At 42.0% G+C, this 23,414-nt stretch overlaps 1 protein-coding gene across 17 annotated transcripts in view; it reads left to right on the top strand.

Moving 5' to 3' along the window:
• The window catches only part of CAB39L (calcium binding protein 39 like), a 179,029-nt gene that overhangs the window by 130,966 nt on the left and 24,649 nt on the right, over window positions 1-23,414 (top strand). For 14 of the 17 annotated variants that reach the window (XM_080661939.1, XM_080661938.1, XM_080661937.1 and 11 more), the window contains 3 exons: window positions 5,889-5,948; window positions 8,316-8,381; window positions 18,295-18,438. In XM_080661939.1, coding sequence (XP_080518065.1) covers window positions 5,889-5,948; window positions 8,316-8,381; window positions 18,295-18,438 — 270 coding nt within the window. The remainder of the gene's footprint in view (window positions 1-5,888; window positions 5,949-8,315; window positions 8,382-18,294; window positions 18,439-23,414) is intronic. The other 3 variants (XM_080661931.1, XM_080661929.1, XM_080661930.1) reach the window with 1 other exon arrangement.

The raw sequence follows: 23,414 nt of genomic DNA, 5'->3' as shown, positions 1-23,414 counted from the left end.
AAATAGAGCAAAGGAGCTTCAGTGCCATTGCCTCTAAAAGCTTGAGCCGAATCTGAAATAAAATATCATCCTAGAATCTGAGATTGAAGGAAGGATGGTCACCAGCCTGCTCAGGTTTTCCACATGTCTCCATCCAGTCCTGCCTGCTCCCCAGATTCTCCCCGAGAAAACAGGGGGGAGAGGAAGAGCCCTTACCTGGAAGTCTGTGATAGATGGCAAAGAGCAAGGGAAAGAGAGAAGGGAAGAAGGAGAAATTAGGGAGAAGACAAGATGTAAATAAAGGAAGAGGAAATCTAGAAAGAACAGCAAAGAGTGAGTGGAAGGAAGGAAGGGTTGGGAACAGACTCTAAGGAGAGTTGACCGGTGGGTAGAGGGAAGGGGAGGGGGTCAGCAAACATGGACATGTGCTCAGAGTGCTGTGAAACCCTAGGAGTCTTTTCATTTCACAGGCCTCTCAGTCTCACCTGGCAAAACAAAACGGTACAGTGGCTACAGAAAGAGTATATCTAGAGCACATGGTGTGAGCGGCCGTGGTGCATCAGATATGAAGAATGACATTTAACACAGAATATGATTCAATGTTTTTTCTAGCAACATGTCTGTGCCTAAGCATCTTAGGAAATGTTTTCTATTAATAGGTATTGTAATCCTATGTTTTCTCTTTTCTATCTGATGATGAACACAGTTGCTTTAAAAAAAAAACATAAGACTTCACAAATAATTGTAAACATAGTACAAATTTTAATGGAGGAAAAAGCAAATACAGATGAATATGTATTTTTGGAAGTTTCCCCAAAGATTTTTCAACATTTAATAGAATAAACTATACTTGATAATAATGTCTTGCTATTGTATGTTCAGCCCACTTTAATTTTTTGCACAATATTGAATCATGAAAAATTCCAATGTTTTGATTTGTATTTCAGCATATTTTTTTGAACTTAAAATCTAAATAACCAAAAAAGTTTTCTAGTACACTATCAATATTGGAAATGCCAATTTTCTATAGTTTTCTAAAATTCTATGGTTAATATATGTAACAATGACCTTAAGTCACTTTTTTTTTTTTTTTTTAAAGAAGCTGGTTTTAAGGGATATTGTCTATTTGGTTTGGTTTTAGTTTGGTTCTACATTAGTTTGGGCTTTTGTGTTGTTGTTTTTTTAAATATTCTTACTGATTTCAGAGAGGGAGAGATAGAAACATCAATGATGAGAGAAAATCATTGACTGGCTGCATCCTGCATGCCCACACTGGGGATGGAGCCCCCAACCCAGATATGTGCCCTGACTGGGAATCAAACTATGACCTCCTGGTTCATAGGTCAATGCTTAACCACTGAGCCATGCTGGCCGGCCTGGGCTTTTGTTTTTAATCTCTTAGACAAACCTTTTTTGTTTTGAGCTCCAATATGACTGTTGCCCAGTATAGTCATTCATGTTTTAATGTTGTTAGTTTATGTTTTTGTCATGGTATTGTCTATAAGTTGTCCTTCCCCCAAAATGATTTCTTACAACCACAATTTTTTCCATCCCCCCTCTGAGAATCAGGATGATTGAATTGATTTGAATTCCATCTCTCTGCCACCTGACTAGCTGTATGTCCTTCAGCAAGTTCATTTGTCTTATCTGTGCAATGAAGAAAATACTTCCTGCTTTGTGGAGTTGTGAAGATTAGAAATAATGTGTGTAAAGTACTCAGCACCCCTTCTTCCCCAGCATGTGGTAAACCCTTAACAAAGCAGCTGCTGCTGGTGGATCTAGTATTATGTCCATGCCATTGTGTGTCTCTTAATTCCACCCACCACTAAAATACCAACATCCCATTTGTTTTTAAAGCATAATACTTAGACTATGCAAAACTTAGATCTGTTAAACAGAATTGTTAGGAGATGGGATGAAAGAGTATATACTATTTCAAATTTTTAAATTTTAAATTTTTTAAAATTTGAACTTTATTTTTTATTTGCAATTTTCTGCTTTTTCCTTTTTGGGTAAAATTCTAGCTAGTTTCTTTTTTCCCCACTCAGTTATATGCTCTATAATAATGCTGCAATTATATTTGTCTATGTATTATGTGTATATATGCATGTGTTTATGTTCAGCAGGTTCTCAAATAATGTCATCCTATATAATAAAGAGGTAATATGCAAATTGACCATCACTCCAACACACAAGACGGCCGCCCCCATGTGGTCAAAGATGGCCGCCCCCATGTGGACACAAGATGGCCATCACAAGATGGCCAGCAGGGGAGGGCAGTTGTGGGCAATCAGGCCAGCAGGGGAGGGCAGTTGGGGGTGATCAGGCCTGCAGGGGAGGACAGTTGGGGGTGACCAGGTCGGCAGGGGAGGTCAGTTGGGAGCAACCAGGCTGGCAATAGAGGGCAGTTAGGGGTGACCAGGTCAGCAGGGCAGGGCAGTTGGGGAGTGACCAGGCTGGCAGGGGAGGGCAGTTAGGGGCAATCGGGCCGGCAGAGGAGCAGTTAGGCATTGATCAGGCTGGCAGGGGAGTGGTTAGGGGGTGATCAGGCTGGCAGGCAGAAGCAGTTAAGGCAATTAGGCAGGCAGGCAAGCAGTTGGGAGCCAGCAGTCCTGGATTGTGAGAGGGATGTCCAACTGCCCGTTTAGGCCCGATCCTTGCCTAAACAGGCAGTCAGACATCCCTTGAGGGGTCCCAGATTGGAGAGGGTGCAGGCTGGGCTGAGGGACACCCCCGACCCCCGTGCACAAATTTTGTGCACCGATCCTCTAGTCTATATATATAAAAGGCTAATATGCTAAGTGACCCTCTGCCCACCTGACTGATTGCTATGATGCGCACTGACCACCAGGAGGAAGATCTCAACCCAGGAGCTGCTGAGCTGCAGTGACTTGGCAGCAGTGGTTCTCGGGTGACACACCCCGAAACCAGAGAGGAGGGAGCCCTATTCCTCATGGGGCCATGCAATTCCAACTTCAGCTGTGGGTTATGTTGTTGCTGGGGCACTGTTGGCCCTGAATCTGGTTTACTGCACACTTGTGTTCACGTTCCACACCGTGTACAACAGCAACTTTGCAGAATGTCCTCTCACACTCCAGGACCCCTTGGGGGATGTGTGAGAGCCGGTTTCAGCCCGATCGCCACAGGCCAGGCCGAGAGACCCCACCTGCCAGAGGGACTCCGCTCACTCCACAGACGCCAGGGAGGGACCATGGGAGGTTGGCTCCAGGGCTTGTCTGGCCCATCTCGCCCAGTCCTGCCCTGTTGGCTACCTTCTAATTAATTTCCTTTCAATGTGCACAAATCTGTGCACCAGGTCACTAGTTTCATTATAACATTGATGAGATGCTGTAGGAACTTAACTCTTGCTTATGTCAATTAGCCTGTGGTAGAATTGGTTTGTTTGTTTTTTGAGTATGGGTTTTTTTTGGTTTTGGTTTTGTGTTGTTGTTGTTTTTTGGGGGGGGGGTTGTTAATCTTCGCCAGAGGATATTTTTTCCATTGATTTTTTAAGAGAGAGATACATTGATTGAGGGCTGGTGATCAAATCTGCAACCCAGGTATGTGCCTTTGATTGGAAATCCAACCTGAGACCCTTCAGTGTGCTGGCCGATGCTCTATTCACTGAGTCACACCAGGCAGGGCAAAGTCGATTTTGTTTTAACGTTGTTTCACTTAAAGTTATAGAACTTATTGACAATGTTAAGTGAGGACTTACTGTATACACATAGTATAATCCCTCCAGTTTTGTGCATACATTTATTATATACATAAACTAGAGGCCCGATGCACGAAATTTGTGAAGGGGGTTGGCCCTCGCAGCCCCAACTGCCTAGGCTCTTGCAGCTCTGGCTTTATCCAGAAGGTCATCCGGACGGTCGTTCTGCTGTTCGGTATAATTAGCATATTAGCTCTTTATTATATGTGATGTTAGGGTATAGTTATGAATATATAATATATATACACTCAAGTGTAAGAGCATGTGTGAGAAAGAATACAAATCATTTATTGGTTGTATCCATTATATACATGTGCTGGAGAAATTCTATCCTACCATATTCTTCTATTATTGAATTTTTAAGTTATTCCAAGTTTTTTCCTCTTAGAATTTTGAAGGAGATGTTACTAACAGAACTCTCTCCTGATTCTTTGGTGTAATTCTAACGTGTAGTGGACAGAAAATCTTTCCAGGCAGCATGCAGTGGCAGAGTGCTTTTTGTGTTGCTGCTGTCGCTGCATGTGCAGGCCCTGGGGCAGAGGGAGAACATGGGCAAACTCTTAAGGCTGACAACGTGTGGCGGGTGGAGAACTCCTATGGTGCATCAGTCCTGGGTCAGCTCAGAAAATCACTGATACTGCTTAGGAGCTTTAGGGAAGGGGTTGTCTGCAAACTAGGTATCCCAAATATCCATCTAGGAAAAGATTAGGGACCCCAAAGAGTGCTGTAGGACTACCTTACTCTCTCAAGGGTCTCCGATAGAGGAATAGTTTGAATTTTTACTTCAGACAGGCCAGGAATGAATCCCCCCTCCCTTTTTTTTATCCTCACCCAAGGATATGTATGTTTTTTATTGATTTTTAGAGAGACGGAAAAAAGGAAATATAGAGAGAAAGAGAAACATGGATGTGAGAGAGAAGCATCGATCAGTTGCCTCCTGTACACACTGTATCTAACTGGGGAATCAAACCTGAAATTTAGGTGTGTGCTCTGATCTGGAATTGAACCTGTGCTCCAACCAACTGAACCACCCAGCCAGGGAAGTTTTCCCATTTTAAAATTACAGTTCCAGAACAGCACACTTGTTTGGCTTCGATGTTCACGTTTCCACTGATAGGCCCAGTAGTCAATCAAGTTGTGACAACACATAATATGAAATGAAATTAAGCTAGTCTCATTGTTTCTGAACTTGAAAATTATAATGCAAAATGCTTTAAATATTTTAATTTTTATTAAAATAGAAATAGATGAGTTTTACCATTGCTGCTGCCTTCTTTGTGAGATTATTGTGTGTATCTTCTATATGCTTTTAGGAAGTTTTAATTAAATATGTATTAAAGTGTAAGAATTTATTTTGGAAAACTGTGAAATTCTTGTTAGGTTTTTAATTAAATTTTGAACGATACCTAAATAGGGTATTTAGCCTCTAAGCTTACAAAAGGGATTAGGTGAAGCTTGTTTTCTTTCCACATTAAGGTGAATTAAGGATATGATTTAGGTGTGATTTGAAAACAGTCAAACGTTCCTTTATGCTTTTGTCCAGTTTTCTGAGAGTTATGTCTGTAATAAGATCGGGCTGCTTGTCTTCAACTTTGAAAGGGTGCATTGTGCTACTGAGTAACTCACAGCCCATTAACCCCAGAGCAGGGCGATATGAGATGGCCCTGCTAAATGTCATTCTTGTGCTTCCCAGCATCCTAGGCAACTCTGTTTTAAAAGTGGTTAAGAAAAAAAACTAAAGCATAAAATCCTTTAAAATCTGTTAACTTGTGAGATATAGTTTTAGTCCATTCAGAATTCTTTTTTAAAAAAATGATTAGTTATTAATGATACTTTTAAAAGATCATCATAAACTTTATTTGAATATTATATGTTCAATGTAGAGTTGTGGCTTGAAGAAATATACTGTAACCTCATCTCTAAAATACCATTTGTTTTAGTAATTAAATTATGTCTATAATTTAACAATAATATGAATTTAAAATAAACACTTGTTTTTAACATGAAACAAGCTTGTGTTTCACATCTTAAACTAAGAATGGAAATAATTTTGTGATGTAAACAAAAAGTTTCTTCTGAAACTTGTGTGTTTCAAATTAGTGGACTTATTAAATCTTAGAACAAAAAGACAGATTTTTAAAAAATTTATTAGCTATGATCATTTTATTTCACTTGGTTCTTCTTTCTCTAGGACTTACTAACCAGACATAAAGTGTTAGTAGCAGACTTCTTAGAACGAAATTATGACACTGTAAGTAGAAGTTATTTTTAAGTCTTACCTTATTCTCTCCTCCCCTCCCTCCCTCCCTCCCTCCTGTCCTTCTTCCCTCCCTCCCTCTCTCTAAGATCTATGAGCACTTATTCCTGTTTATGACCCACTATAGAAATCAACCATGCCAACCATACATCCAATTTGTCTTTTACCCAGAAGCCAGGTCATCAGGAAACCTTGTGGAAAATTGGTGATGGCAGGAGATCAGGGGTTTCTCATTTTTCATATCTCTTCTTAGCGTTGTGCTCTGGAGCTCCAAGAAACAACTAGCACCTGCTCACCTTGATCTTAACTTAAGAGCATCCATGTTGCCCTTAAGAGCCAGTAGGTAACTCTTCCATATGGAAGAACACCCCACCCTTACTAAGATAAGTCATTTGACCCGGTCAATAATTAGTTTTACTTACTAGTAGGAATACCAAAATATTTCTATTTTCTAACTCCCTTCTCTAATGGTGAATCCAGCTCATCCTTTTGCAATTTGGATTAATGTGACACTTCTAGCAAGCTTTCCCTAACCACACCCTTACACACACACACACACACACACACACACACACACACACACCCTCCATGCCTCCCTCCCCTGCCTCTCTCTCACTTTTTACAATGTATTATTGTGTTGTGTCTGGATCTAACTAGCTGGTCCTTGAGCTCCCTGAGAAGCAGGACTTTATCTGTTGAACACAGGGTTCAGAGTACAATATAGACTTTAGCGTCCGCTTCAAGACCAAGCTCTCCCTCTTACTAATTGCGTTACCCTGGGCAAGTTCCTATAACTACTTCAAAATAAAGATTTTAATGCCTACCTCATAGGGCTGTGGTAGGAATTTGACAAGATTTAAAGTTTTCAAGATGGTACCATGGTAAGCACTCAGTATTAAGTTTTATCATTATTACTTGTATCCCTAATACCTAGAATAAATAATAAGTCCTTCATAAATAATAAGTCTAGTTACTGTGACTTTAATGTGAACTACATGCTTCTGTTTATACTTTTCACTTTTTTAATTCTCTCAGTAATTATCATCAGTGTGCTCAGCTTGCCCTCATCTCACTTGAGCACACACTCGCCCCCCCAACTTGGCCATCTGAGGACCAGGACTGTTTTGTACCTTCTTCAGCCTCTGAACACTCTAGCTTTCAATTCTCTGCTGGTCTTGCTCCTTCCACCTTAGTAATCCCTGAGTGCATCAACACATGGTGGGAGGTTGGCACTGAGCCTCTCCAGCTGCTGGCTACCTGAGTTGATTGAGGGGCCTAAGTAATGATTGATGTTCGACCACATCAGGAAACAGGGGCTCCAAGCACCAGTGTCCCCAGCCTCTGGGGAGAGTAGAGGTGCTCCAGAGAGGCTAGTTGGGATTAGCATTGCCGTCATGCAGCAAAAGTAGCCCTATTTTCTCTACATGTTCATGCTATGAATTTGACAATTTGATTTTTAATGAGTTGCCAGGAGAAACCCTAAATTATTTAATCTTTCTCAAATTATTCATAGACTACCAGCAAGTCTACATAAACAGATTTCGTTAATATGGCATAAAATGCGTTATCTTGCAACTCAGTAGATGTTTTATTCAAAATTATTTATTGTGAGTATTCAATTACTACATTTTCCTACCCTATTTATAATTTGCAGAACTAAAATAAAATAGAGAAGTATGTCTCTTGTATCACTTGAGCTTCCCACTCTCAATGTCTTTATGTACAAAAGAGGATGGGGAAAGGGGAAACCTCCCAATGGACAGTAGTGGTCAGTCTAGGCCAGCCGTGGGCAAACTACGGCCCGCCGTGGGCAAACTACGGCCCGCAGGCCGGATCCGGCTGTTCTATCCGGTTCTCTTGCTCTCCCCTCCGCTCCTTTACTTTGAATTTATATTAGTTCACACAAACACTCCATCCATGCTTTTGTTCCGGCCCTCCAGTCCAGTTTAAGAACCCATTGTGGCCCTCGAGTCAAAAAGTTTGCCCACCCCTGGTCTAGGGCAATGGTCGGCAAACTCATTAGTCAACAAAGCCAAATATCAACAGTACAACAATTGAAATTTCTTTTGAGAGCCGAAAACCGACTTCTGCGTATGGGCTACAAGTTTCAATCGCACTGTATGTGCGTGCCCGCATGTGGTATTTTGTGGAAGAGCCACACTTAAGGGGCCAAAGAGCCGCATGTGGCTCACGAGCTGCAGTTTGCCGACCACTGTTCTAGGGTTAAGCACACAGAGACAGAAAGCACAGCAGCTGGGCTCAGAGATTGGGGATTTACTTACTTCTGAAGCAAGCAAGCAAACCTAATGCAGAGAAATAACTGTTGTTTTTACACTGTAATATTTATTTTCTTTTCATTAGATTTTTGAAGACTATGAGAAATTGCTTCAGTCTGAGAATTATGTGACTAAGAGACAATCTTTAAAGGTAATATCAAATTTAACTTAGAGTCTCCATAAATTGATGTCTTAGTAGTAAATGATTGGCTTATTAGTAAGCAAGTAAATACAGAAAATTTTAAGTATCCTTTTTGTAACTTGAGAAATACTTTGTTACAACTATACTTTATAGCAAAATAATGTAAGTGTCTAGCCTCAAATACTTTTTAGAAGTAATAATATAAATAATAAGTATGTGCTACTACACAAAAAGTGTGTTGTGTGTGACCACAGTTTGAGATTATATCTCCAATTTGATATTATATCTCCTGTGAAATTCCTGTGGAAATGCCATTCTCCCTCATCAAACAGGGAGCCCAGCAGAGTGGCCTTCCCTCCACCAGTGAAAAGTGCCTGGAAGCAGCCATTTGTCCAGGAGGGACATTTCTTAAGTATTCTGCTCAGATACAGTAAACCCTTAATTTTGCAGACCTTGATTTAACAAACTTCAGATTTAATGGACAAAATTTCTGGTCCATATGTCATGTGTGAAAATTAATACCCTGATAATTTAAAAATGCTTTTAACTAAGATTTGCTTATAATTAGCAGGTTATTTTGTTATTAATTCACTGTTATTTTTTTAAAATATATATTTCATTGATTTTTTACAGAGAGGAAGGGAGAGGGATATAGAGTCAGAAACATCGATGAGAGAGAAACATCGATCAGCTGCCTCCTGCACACCTCCTACTGGAGATGTGCCCGCAACCAAGGTACATGCCCTTGACCGGAATCGAACCCGGGACCCTTGAGTCCGCAGGCTGACGCTCTACCCACTGAGCCAAACTGATCAGGGCTAACTCACTGTTATTTTTAACAAATTTTAGCAAATAGGCCATATGTTGGGAAAAACACTGGTAATTTTGTTAAAATAAATATTATATACCTACAACTATAGTCTACATATTTAAATCCAGGCGTCACCACTCATAAACAGTGTTCAGCGAATGATTAGCATGTGATCACACCACATGCGTGATAATTGGTTCTGTTGTCCAATGGCATGACTTTGTGCAGCAGTTTTAACTCTTTCCACCAATGTTCCCACCTGTGCTAAGCCACGCCCCACCATGTGCAGTTGTTTACCTGAGGTGGTTGGTGAATGCATGCATTTACTAGACCTATTCAGTGTAAATTTAAAATTACAATAATACATATAGAAAACTTTTCTGTGAAATTAAACTTGTCATGCTTACTTAATTTTAGTTATACAAACATCTCTACATAAGTAAAAACAGGTTAACTAATTTATCAAATTTTTACATACGCATTTGGAAAACCTACTTTATTATATAACAGACTTTCAACTTTAACAGACACCCACTCACCTGAATTAGTCTGTTATATAGAGGTTTTACTGTATTCAAAAGAATGTTTTTGGCAGATAATACTTGGTTGTTTTTTGTCAAGCAATTTGTATGATATCATTCACTATTTTTATATGTTTGGGATGACAGTCATAGAACAATGCATTTGTTTCTAAATATCATATAGTTTAAAACTTAAGCCATAAATTAAATGTTTTGTACTATATTTTTGTAAATTCACTATAACCGTACTTTTGCATTGGCCATGACCTACTTTCCCCTGTATTTGTGCCCTCACTGTCCCAGCTTCCTCCATGGAGGAGAGGGCAGTGGACTGTTTTCAGCCAGTCTCTCAGCACTCTTTATTGAGTTTCCCTTTGAGTGGAAACCCATACAAGGTGATCCCTGTAGGAAAGATACCACGCTGCGTTCCTTGCTGGAGCTCGCTGTGATGAGACTGAGCTCTAGGCAAAGGCAGTGACATCAATGCCGGGCTCTCCCATGTCCAGCTGGTTAACGCAGTTGAAGATAAGGATGCATCCTATTGCCACAGCCATGTACCTGAAGACAGAATTGCTTATTTGTGAAGGGCTCCACAAGGACAGCCAAAACACAGCTGTCCATGTTTACTAGTATAAGAGGTAGTCTCCCTGGGAGGGAAGTGGAAATTGAAACAGTAAATGGAGGTGACAATGGTCTGAAGGGCCAGAACATGGGAAATTGCTTATACATTTTCAAATCTTTCCTCTTTTCAGTGGGAATCTGTCAGATACTGGACCAAAGTAGAGACATTGTTACAAACTAAGGTGACAACTAAATTTAGGGGTCAAAAAAGCTGAGGGTCATAGACTTTAGAATTATCCCTGTTCCATTTTCAGCAGTAACAAGAACTTGTGACAGAAATTTTTCTCTAGCTAGGTAGAGTCTTAGGCAAAGTTATAAAACTGGCAGTTTTTTATTAAAACATCCCTCTTCTGGTTCTAATTTCTGCTTTTCCTTTCCTACTATCCTATCATCTCCTTCTACCCTGTGCCTATTGTCTCATTCTCTTTTCAAGATATCTTCAGCCCCACCTTATCCTGTTCCCTTGTTAATACTTGAAAGTGGTTAGAGCAGAGCCTAGCTCATGGTAAGCAATAGATATGTTTGTTCAATAAAATAAAAAGCAATTTTATAAGTAAACTAGAGGCCCGATTCATGAAATTCGTGCATGGGGGGTGGGGTGAGGGTGGTGTTCCTCAGCCTGGCCTGCACCCTTTCGCAATCCGGGACCCCTCGCTCCTAACCGCCCGCCTGCTCACTCCTTACTGCTTGGCTCGCTGCTCCTTACTGCCCGTCTGCTTGCTCCTTACCACCTACCCACTCGCTCTTTACCTCTTGGCTTGCTGCTCCTTAGTGATGTTGTGGAGGTGGGAGAGGATCCCACCTCCACTGCTGAGTTCGCCAGCCGTGAGCCCAACTTCTGGCTGAGTGGCTTTCCCGTTGTAGTAGGAGCACACTGACCACCCGGGGGCAGCTCCTGCGTTGAGCATCTGCCCCTGGTGATCAGTGCGCGTCATAGCGACCAGTCATTCTGGTTGTTCCACCATCATGGTTGCTGGGCTTTTATATATATATGCACATAGATATTCATCATTATCCCCAGAGTTTAATCTCTGGAAGGTTTTGATCAATTCTAAATAAGTAATTGGGACTAGAGCAGCCGTGGGCAAACTACGGCCCGCGGGCCGGATCCAGCTGTTCTATCCGGTTCTCTTGCTCTCCCCTCCGCTCCTTTACTTTGAATTTATATTAGTTCACACAAACACTCCATCCATGCTTTTGTTCCGGCCCTCCGGTCCAGTTTAAGAACCCATTGTGGCCCTCGAGTCAAAAAGTTTGCCCACCCCTGGACTAGAGTGTGAATTAGACTTATTCCTACCAGGATTCATTTGCATTTAAAAATAGAAGTCTGTTAATACAGTGGCTATGTGATTGGTATGTTATGTCATACAAATTTGGTGGGTAGCAAAGGGAAGGAAGGACAGTCCATTCCTCACTGCTGTTTGCTGTCACCCACCTCTCCATTTCCCAACCTCCCTCTGCACATGGTTCTCTGGTTAGAGACCTCTGCATTGTTCCCAGTGACACCAGAAAGAAGCAGCAGAGTTTGTATCTGGTATTAAAACACTCCCTTTTTCAAACTGATTATGTTTCCTATTCATTTACAAATACCTCAGCTGACTCATAAGACCTCTTTCTTACTATTTATTAATCCATGCAGACATGCTACAATGGTTGCTATTCCTGCCTAAAATTCTTTACAGTTGAGTGTCTTGAAAATATTTAAGAATATGGTAAAACCGAGCACTGGTTGAACAGTAAAAAAAAAAAAAAAAAGAAAAGAAAAAGAAAAGAAAAAAAAAAAGACAAGAAACTAGTAAAAGGCAGATAAAGCATATCTGAGAATGCAGAAATTGTTTAAAAGGTTACCGAAGAGTTGGTTTTTTTGAATGCCACATTATAGGCAGAGACTTGCTAAAATGGTCTTGTATCACTCTATTCAAGGAAAGAACTCACTAAATATTGTTTATTGTTTTCTTCAACAGAAAAACATTGTTTTGAAGAGCTCTGCTAGCATGCTGTTGGTTTTTCCTTTTGGAAATTAGATGTGTGGGTGGCAGCAGTATATTCTATTTTAACATAACCTTGTTTATGTCTCTGGATTCTGTAATATTTTATATATAGATGTTTTATAATTATAGGAAACAAGAGGTATTACAATAGTCTACTTACAGTATTCTTCAAGTAATGAGTTATATTAAAGCTAGGTGTTTTGTGGAAGGGCAATGTATGAAAGCAGCTCCCCAATCCTAGAAAGGACCGACATGCCAAAATATGAGGCCAAGTCCAGTTTGTCAGTTATAAAAGTGACCTTAAAGAAAGCGGCCTCGTGCAGTAACAACACGATGGATTCCTGAACCTTCCACCCCCACCCCTCACCCCGCCAGACTTTGTATGTTATGAGAGCAGTGAGAATGCGTGGATGAGCAAAGAGATCAGGTGCCAGAGGCTTCGGTGCCAGAGAGAGGTAAGAGAAACAGGGAGAGTGTCTTGCCCTAGAGAGAGAATTGATGTGAATCTTGAGATCAGCCCAGAGCTCTGGTTCCTGTTCCAGAGCCACCCAGGGAAAGGGAGGAAGTTAGGGTCCATCATCACCCAGATGTCAGGACAGTGGGTTAGCTTTAAGATGGGGTCACTTATGTTCCTCACATGCTATTTTCTGATTCCAAAATAGTGCTACCTGCTGCCTTTTGTTAATCATATTCTAAATTTTCCTAAACTATTTTGGGGAGCTTAGGTTCCTAGTGTCAATAAAAAGTAATTAACAGAGAAATTCCTTTCACTCATGTGACAGAGTTTAGAAATGTATTTCTTGTCTTCTTCAGGGGCCTGACATTTAATTACTAGATAGAAAGATTATAATTCAAAAGAACCTTGGTGGAATTTGGGAGCGGTTTGGACTCTGGTCAATTTAATTAAAACCCTAAGTTAAAAAACACACTCATTATATCTACTTGATGTGCATGGCTTTACTATATAGTATGAAGCCTGTAAAATAAAATTTAAGGAAGTAAAAAATACAACTTTTTTTCCATGAAGTGCAGTATTTTGTCATTGTTAGTATTAATTAAAATAGATTAACACTTACTGGCTAAAAGATTCAGTGTTGTTCACCAAGTGATTTAACACAATTGTTTCAGAAAAGTAGTGAAATTATATTAGCAAAGGATGGACATCCCCATGTAATAAAAACTGAAGTGACTTAATCTGAATTTAACTCATAAACATCAGCAAATGTTTATTGAATGTGTATATGTACATTTTAAGGGTTAGTTTTTTTAAATGAAATTGTTGCTAAAAGACCTTTTCATATGTATATGTGTGTGATGTATATTAACATGTGGTATAGATTACATTAGATTATATATTTTTATAGAAATACATTTTTAGATATATATCTATATACTAGTATTAAGATATGTTATATACATGTATTATAAAGATATACACTGAGTGGCCAGATTATTATGATCTCTGAACGCATAATAATCTGGCCACTCAGTGTATATCCTATATAATAAAAGGCTAGTATGCAAATTGTCCCCTCGACCAGGAGTTCAACCAGCAGGCAGGCCGGCCAACCGCCCATGTCCCCTCCCCCTGGCCAGGCTGTCCGGACCCCACCCATGCACGAATTCATGCACCGGGCCTCAAATATATAAATATATACACTGAGTGGCCAGACTATTATGCGTTCAGAGATCATAATAATCTGGCCACTCAGTGTATATTATATATACATATATACATGTATATAACGTAGAAGCCTCTTGTCAGCTCTACAACCCAGAAGTGGTTGGTTTTGTTTTGTTTTGTTTTGTTTTTTGAACATCTGGGAGTCATCTCACTGAACTGTAAACATCTAAGAAGTAGCGCACCATCTCCCTGTCACCAGGGGAGTTTAACCTTGGTGCTTCTCTCCAACCTATAAACATTTCTTGTTAGAGAGGTAAGAAAGGTTTTATTATGCTTGTTATTTGTTGGATAGAGTCAATTAGCTAAAACAAAGTGCTACCTCAATGGCCAGGTGAATTTAGAGTGAACTATAAAAAGGTGCACAGCAAATAATGCTGGCAAGTCCTCTTATAGGGGGCAGGTTACCTTTTATATTGAGGATATATGTATGTAACAATTGTAGCTCCTTGGCTGTGTAAATAAATGTGGTTTTATCTGTCTTTTTCATAGATTACCTACAGTGTTGTGCTTTGACTATGCTTACCTATATACATAAAAGGCTAATATGCAAAGTGTCTCCTCAGGAGTTCGACCAGGAGACTGGGAGTTCCATCACTCGCTATGACATGCACTGACCACCAGGGGGCAGCGCGGAATGAAGGAAGGCCTTGGCTGGTGGCCAGCGGCCGGGGAAGGAAGGCCCTGGCCAGCAGCTGGAAGGCCCCGATCAGCCCTGATCGCCAACCAGGCCTAGGGACCCTACCTGTGCACAAATTTCATGCACCAGGCCTCTATTTCAGTAATAAAACTGCTTTCCTTCTATATTTGTTGAGAAGATTCTGTGGTAATAGGACCTTATTTCCCCAACACTATCCACATTTATCACACAAGCTGTGAAGGGTACAAACACAAACAAGATTTGATGCATGCCCTGTGGAGCTTACATTCTAAAGAGACTCACAAGTAGCTCTGTACTGCAAGACAGTGTGAGTACAGCTGGGGAAAACAAAGAGCACAGAGGCAGTTGAGGAGATTCAGCCTGGGAGAAAGTAAAACTCACAGAAACATAGGGTAAAATGGTGGTTACCATGGGCTGGGGGTAAGGGGAAATGGGGAGAAATTGATCAACAGCTATAAAATTTTAGCTATAGATAAATAAGGTTTGGGAATCTAATGTACACTATGGTGACTATAGTTAACAATACTGAATTGTATACTTGAAGAAAGTTGTTGAGAGTAGATATTAAGCATTCTCACCACACACACACACACACAACTGAGGTGGTGGATGTGTTAATGTGATTGTGGTAAATATTTCACAATGTATATGTATATGAAATTATTATAATGTACACTTTAAGTGTGTACAGTTTTGTCAATTATATCTAAACTACAGGCCTATTGTATGAAATTTGTGCATGGGTAGGGTCCCTAGGCCTGGCTGGCAATCAGGGCTGATCAAGGCCTTCTGGCTGCCGGCCTGGGCCTTTCTTCTGGCTGCCAGCTGGGGCCTCCCTTCCCCGGCTGCCGACCAGGGCCTTCCTTCATTCTGTGCCACCCACTGGTGGTCTGCGCACGTCATAGCAAGTGATTGAACTCCTGGTCTCCTGGCCGAACTCCCGAGGGGACATTTTACATATTAGCCTTTTATATATATATATATAAATAAAGCTGGGATGGGGGGATGGAGCAAGGGGAATAAGGCCACAGACCCTCAAATAAGGAAGACTTAAGTCAGGGAGTGGAGGAGAGGAAGCAGCAGGAATGACTTCAGATCACAAAGGGCTTTGAGTGCCATCCATAGGAATCTAGACATTTGTTTGTTTATGCATCTGCTTTATAAGTGCAATTAGTAACATGAATAGGGCTGATCTTTGGGAAGATTTGTTTGACATAATGTGCAGAGTGGATTGGATTGGTTGAAGACTGCAGAGGAGACCATTTGTGTGCTGTTGCAGTCGTCCAGATGAAAGGCAGTGAGGGTTTGGATGAGGGTACTGGCAGTAAAAATTGAGTGAAAGATTTTTGAGGCTCTTAGGAACAGAAAATTGGAAGATCTTGGATGTAGATTTTATGTGAGGAGCAAGAGAAAGAAAGGAGCTGGGAAGATTTCAACACTCTGCCCTAAGGCACTGGAAGATATGATGTCATTAACAAAGAGAAAAGAGGAAAGGGACATTAAGTGTGATAGGCCAGGAAAGTGTTTGGCTGGGGCTGCCTGGTGGACAGTTAGAAATGTGGGAATGGAGTTTAGGAAAGAAATTGAAATTGGAAATGTAGATTTGAGAGACACCTTCCCAGATGTTATAGTTGAAGCCATGGACTTAGTTGAGACTATTGGGAAATAAAAGCTAAGTGATTCAAGTATACAGCTTGGAATGAATGAATGAATGAATGAATGAATGAATGAGAAAAAACAAGTATACAGCTTGGAAAATTCCTGCATATGTAGTGCCGAAGGAAGGCAAGTCAGTAATAGAGGCAGCAAAGGAATACGCTGCAAGGGGTAAGAAACCAGAAGAATGAAATGGCCTTGAAACCAAAAGCAAAGAAAGTTTCCGGAAGACTGTTCAGTTAGCTTTAGATGCTACAGAGAGACTAAGGAAGATGAAGATCAACGATTTACATGCTTGCCATTCCATATGTATATGACTAACTGGTAACCAGCTAACACGCAACTATGGTCATCATTTTCTATGTTTAACAAACATTACTTTTGTGCACTAAAATTACTTAAAGGTGTGTACTTCTCATTTGTTAAATAGACAAAAGATGCATCACAGGCAGGGTTGTTGTTCCGTGGCTGCCAAACACACACACAACGTACGCACACACCCCTACTACATACACACCCCTACACCTGGGGTTATGTTGCTAGACAGTATTGTGAGATAGACAGTTTCATGTGCTTTCTCCTTCCATCCAGAACTTAAACATCTTTGCGATGTATTACTATCCTGGGACATCTAGAAAAATTCCAGTAAATAGGAGATTTGGAAAATAAATATATCACATATAAAATTATGTTAAGGATACACTTCAACTGCCTGGTTGCCAAAGCTTTAGGAATTGCTACCACTACAGTGAGAATACAAGTTTATGAGATGGAGCAGCAGCACATTAAGCTGTGCTGTTAGAGTCTCTTCAACTATTCTCACTTTTGGTATTTTTATTTTGTTTTGAAGTATCTTAGTCTGTTCTGGCTGCTATAACAAAATACCATAGACTGGGTAGCTTAAATAAGAAATATTTATTTATTGTAGTTCTGGAGGCTGGGAAGTCCAAGATTAAAATGCCAGCAGTGAGAGAGCTCTCTGGGGTCCCTTTCATAAGAGCATCAGTCCCATTCATGATGTTTTTACCCTCATGTACTAACCTCTTAAAGACCCCTCCTCCTAATACCATCATGTTGGAGGTTAGAATCTCAACATGTAAATTTTGGAGAACACATAGATTCAGTTCATGACATGGAGCAATGCTGCATTTTGAGAACTATTAATTTGTCACCAGAAAATGTTTTGCTTTATTTTTTTATAAAAAGGTGCTGCACATGTTAAACTTCATTTGGGTTGAGAATCAATTATTTTTTTTTTCTGGTTATATATCAGAGTTTGTAATAAAAATTTGGGGGAAAATATAAGCCACTTTACATAACCTATTTTTTTCCCCAGTAAGCTACTAAAGTATATTAATTTAGGTAATGGGGGTATAATTATAAAGTCAATTTTGTTATTCTTATCCTACCTCAAGATAATTTAAGCAATGAAAATAATAAATTAGTTTCTCACTAGCTCTTGATTAGAGCTACAGAGTGAGCTTTTGAAAGCTGCAGCAATGATTGGCTTAAAAATAGATTCAGAAATGCATTAAGTACCGACTTTAACAAAACTGTAAAAAGCTTAAAATAACTACTGCTTTCATGCCTGTGCTTTAAGATGCACTTAAGGACTCTCAACTTTTTTTATGTCAACATTCTAAAATCACATTTATAGCCCTGACCGGTTTGGCTCAGTGGATAGAGCATCAGCCTGCAGACTCAAGGGTCCCAGGTTCGATTCCGGTCAAGGGCATGTACCTTGGTTGCGGGCACATCCCCAGTAGGGGGTGTACAGGAGGCAGCTGATCGATGTTTCTCTCTCATCCATGTTTCTCTCTATCCCTCTCCCTTCCTCTCTGTAAAAAATCAATAAAATATATTTTTAAAAAAATAAAATCACATTTATAGTTTGTTTTCCAGTGGGAAGCAATGAGGTGTATTTTGAATAAGATGGCTCTCAGATTATAGCATTGATTTTTTTGTTTTATTTGTTTATAGCTGCTGGGTGAACTGATCCTGGATAGACACAACTTTGCCATTATGACAAAGTACATCAGCAAGCCAGAGAACCTCAAACTGATGATGAACCTCCTTCGAGATAAAAGTCCCAATATTCAATTTGAAGCCTTTCACGTCTTTAAGGTAAAGTGTAAGCTACAGAAATAAAGTGGGCATTTGTTTTCTAGTTTCAAGTGGCAAACTCCTTACTTTTTATTCTCCTTTATACCTGAGAAAAAATTAAATAGGCAGTCTTTTTGTTTTGCATGACTTAATTGAAATTTTAGAGTTATATTAATGAATGCCCATTTCTTTCTAAAAGGTTTCTAACTAATCCATATCTCTAAATATTTTCTTTTTTTTATTAAGAAAACTAGAGGCCTGGTGCATGAAAATTCATGCACTGGATGGGGGTCCCTCAGCCTGGCCTGCCCCCTCTCACAGTCTGGGAGCCCTCAGGGGCAGGAGGCGACCTGGTGATCAGGAGAAGACGATGCCCCCATCACACCTCTGCTGCTGCCATTGCTGGCAGCACAAGCCTTGGCCAGCCCTGGTTACCTGAGTCTCGGGCAACCCTGAGCAGCTGGGCAGCCGCCATCCAAGGCTTGCCTGCGCCTTGGGCCTTCCCTGGGCGGCTGGGCAGCTGACATCTGAGGCTTGCCTGTGCCTTGGGCCAGCCCTGGGCAGCTGGGCAGCCAACATCCGAGGGGGCTGAGGGGACTGGGGGACTCTGGAGGCAGGCGCACAAAGTGGACGGACCTGCCTGGGGGCAGTCCCAGCTATGCTGCGCGCCTGCCACCCCAGCGGGGCTCAGGGGACTGGGCACCGCCATCTTGTGGCTGTGGGCGCCGCCATCTTTAAGGGCTTGGCAGTCAATTAGCATATTCCCTCCTTATTGGCTGTGGGCACTGTCATCTTTGTGAGGGTGTGACGGTTAGTTAGCATATTCCCTCTATTAGATAGGATAGGTAGATACTGTTTCCTAAAAGTTACTAAAATAATCAGTGACTGAGCTAGAACCCAAATCCTGAGTGTGAGAATTTGAATGCTTTGCTTTCTACCTTAAGTATTTCTCTGAACCTTAAATGAAGCAATGAAGAAACACTTGGGTACTACTCACTTTTATTACTTATTCATAAATATTTTTGTAAATGCATTTTCCTATGAAAGAAAGCTAGCCCCTGTAATACCTGCTATCTCTTCCTAATACTTTTTTCATTAGTATCCTATATAATAAAAGCCTAATATGCAAATAGACCGAACGGTGGAATGACCAGCGGAATGACCAGCCGCTATGACACGCACTGACCACCAGGGGACAACGGGCAGCGGCGATTGGGGGCCAGGGCCAGCTGCTGGGCAGCACCAGGCCACCAGCCAAGGTGGGTGCCAGCTGGGGCACCCCGATCACCCTACCCACCGGTCACCCCACAGATCAGCCCTGATCACCAGCCAGGCCTAGGGACCCTACCCTATATATTGGGAACAGTCTCTAAGATTTAAAAATTAAAACCTGGCAAGTCCTGGGTCCCCCCAACTGCCCTCCCCTGCTGGCCTGATTGCCCACAACTGCCCTCCCTTGCAGACCTGGTCCCTCCCAACAGCCCTCCCAACTCTAACACTGAAGAAACAGGATGATGCAGCTATGACATGCATGGACTCTGGCTTGCACATTTTGTGGTCAGCCCTGATTCTGACACTTATAACTGTGTGACAAAGCCAATTACTTAACTTCTCTCTGCTTCAGTTTTTCCACCCATAAGATGGGGAAAATGGGACTACTGCCTCAGAAGGATCATGTTATATCCTACTTTTTATAATCAGGGCAAAAAAAATGTAGCTGCCCATACAACAGCAAGATGCCTTTCATCTGTATGAAAAGTGTGGTCACTGGTGCATACAGCATCCTGGATTGTGAGAGGGATGTCCAACTGTTGGTTTAAGCCAGCAGGGATCGGGTCTAAATTGGCAGAGGACATCCCCCGAGGGCGCAGGCCTGGCTGAGGGCCCCCCGCCATGCACGAATTTCATGCACCGGGCCTCTAGTAAGTAATCAAATGGCCTCCTAGAAACTTTAGACATTAGATTTTTATAGATTACTAGAGGTCTGGTACACGAAATTAGTGCACGGGGGGGAGGGTGTGTCCCTCAGCCCAGCCTGCACCCTCTCCAATCTGAGACCCCTCAAGGGATGTCCGACTGCCATTTAGGCCCGATCCTAAATGGGCAGTCGGACATCCCTCTCACAATCCAGGACTGCTGACTCCCAACTGCTTGCCTGCCTGCCTTCCTGATTGCTCCTAACCGCTTCTGCCTGCCAGCCTGATCACCCCCTAACCACTCCCCTGCCAGCCTGATTGATGCCTAACTGCTCCCCTGCCAGCCTGATTGCCCCTAACTGCCCTCCCCTGCAGGCCTGGTCCCCCCCAACTGCTCTCCCCTGCAGGCCTGGGTCCCCCCCAACTGCTCTTCCCTGCAGGCCCAGTCGCCCCCAACTTCCCTCCTCTGCCGGCCTGGTCACCCCTAACTGCCATCCCCTGCAGGCTTGATCACCCCCAACTTCCCTCCCCTGCAGGTCTGGTCCCCCCGCAACTGCTCTCCCCTGCTGGTCTGATTGCCCACAACTGCCCTCCCTTGCAGACCTTATCCCCACCACCTTGTGGTGGCCATCTTGTGTCCACATGGGGGCAGCATCTTGTGTGTTGGAGTAACGGTCAATTTGCATATTACTCTTTTATTAGATAGGATAGTTGATGAGAAAAATCTAATCTGTAATCCCATAACTATTGTAAAGACTTTAGTAAGTTTTCTTTTCCTGTGCACATATTTGAAGGTTTTTTTTCCTACAGCTGTATTCACATTGTATACAAAATTTGTATCCTGATTTTATCACTGAATGCTATAACATCAGTAAACATTAATTCATTATCATTATATTTCATTTTTAGAGCTAGTAGTTTTATTGGCATCATAGTTTATCATAGGGTATATTTATTTTAGTTTACTTAAATATTCCTGCAGGCTAGGTGAGCTTTTTTTAGTCTTTATAAGGTATGTTCATTAATTGAATTTATCAGTCTATACACAGACACATGGCAATTTATAAGATACTAGAAGCCCAGTGCACAAAATTCATGCATGGGTAGGGTCCCTAGGCCTGGCCAGGGATCAGGGCTGATCTATGGGGCAACCAGTGGGGCGATCAGGGAGGCCCCCACGGGTACCCACCTTGGCTGACCTGGCGCCGCCCACTCACCAGTCCTGCTCCCCCACTGCCGCCGCTGGTTGGGGCCTGTGGGCTGGGGGCAGCTCCTGCATTGAATGTCTTCCCCCTGGTGGTCAGTGTGCATCATAGCAACTTTTGTTCTGCCAGTCATTCCACTGTTCGGTCAATTTGCATACTGGGCTTTTATTATATAGGATTTAATTGTTGCTCTGAGAGGTAAAAAACAGTTTTAATCCATCTTTCAGCCACCAGATCTTCATTATCCAAAAAGTCACTGGAGCAATTTAAATCCAAAATTAATTTATAAATTCCATTCAAAATCCCAACAGGACTTTTCCTGGAATTTAACAAGCTAATTCTAAGATTTGTTATTTTTTTGTGTTGTTTTTTGTTGTTGTTGTTGTTATTGTTGTTTGCTTTTTAAACATTTATCTTTATTGTTGAAAGTATTGCAGATGTCCCCTTTCTTCCCTCCCCCATTGACCCCTTTCACAAGTAATGGCCTAGGAGTATCAATGGTAATTTTGAAGAACAGATAGGGGAATCCTCCCTACCAGATTTTAAACTTATTATGCCCAGTCAAAGTGGCAGAGTAGGAAAATGCTATGCTTGCCTCCTCCCGTGACCACATCAAAATTACAACTAAACTACAGAACAACAATCATTGAGAACCACCTGAAGTGTAGTGGAACAGAAATCCCAACTGCCCTTCCCTGCAGGCCCGGTCACCCCCAACTAAGGGTATAAAAAAGAAGCCACATTGAGCCCGACCAGTGTGGCTCAGTGGTTGAACATGAACCCATAAACTAGGAGGTTCAATTCCCAGTCAGGGCACATGCCTGGGTTGCAGGATCAATCCCCAGTAGGGGGTATGCAGGAGGCAGCTGATCAATGATTTTTCTTTCATCATTGATGTTTCTATATCTCTCTCCCTCTCCCTTCCTCTCTGAAATCAATAAAAATATGTTAAAAAAGAAGCCACATCGAGACAAGTAGGAGGGTGAAGACACAGAATGGGCTGGTCCCACACCCATATGTGGCAGTTTTCTCAGCTTCAGAGGTCCCTGCTGAGGAAGAGAGATCCCAGGCCCACATCATGCTTCCTAACCCAGGGTTCCAGTGCAGGGAAGAGAAGTCCCCATAAATTCTGGCTGTGAAAACCAACGGGGATTGAGGCTGAGAGGATTCAATCTGGTGAGAAGGAGGAGGGCTGCTGGAGTCCTAGGCATTAGGGCCTGTGCATGGACTTACTCGCTGATGAACTCAACTGTTCTGAGCCCCAGTGCTGGGATTGTGGCTGAAAAAGCGCCAGGACACACTGGAGTAACTTATTTATCTGGCTCAGGGTGAGGGCTGGAAAGGCGGCTTTCTTTCATACAGATGGGCTGGCAGAGGCCATTGGTCCTCCCACCTAGCCTGCAGGCTCAGGCTGGCACCAAGTCTGAGTCTCCATCAACACAGCTAAAACCATTTGCCCAGCCCTGGTGATTCCCCCACCCACCCAACTTGATGGCCTACCCAGGCCACTTCCAGTGGCTTTTCCATACAAACAGCCTGTCATGGCTCATGCTTGGTACTTTTCTAAATTCTCTCAAAGGTTCACAAACTTCATGTAAGCAGTATCTGGCCTCATTGTGCCCATACTTCTTACTAACCAACCCCAAGTCTGGCACAAGCACCAACCATCTGCAGATCATATTAAGTGGCCCTGGGCAGGGCACAGGTAGTGCACCTGACCCCTTCCTAAGAGACCCCAGAACAAGCACACCCAGAGGCCAGCTTCAGACTACACCAGAGGACCACCCAACCATCGCCACAAACACACACCTAAAGGGTGGACTCAGAAGGCATCAGAGCCTTGCTAAAGGGAATCCTACTTCATATGGTGAGCCCC

This window comes from Plecotus auritus, assembly GCF_963455305.1.
Source record: "Plecotus auritus genome assembly, chromosome: 3".
NCBI lineage: Eukaryota > Metazoa > Chordata > Mammalia > Chiroptera > Vespertilionidae > Plecotus > Plecotus auritus.
The sequence above is the reverse complement of the archived record's forward strand: the minus strand, read 5'-3'. Positions and strand labels throughout refer to the sequence as shown.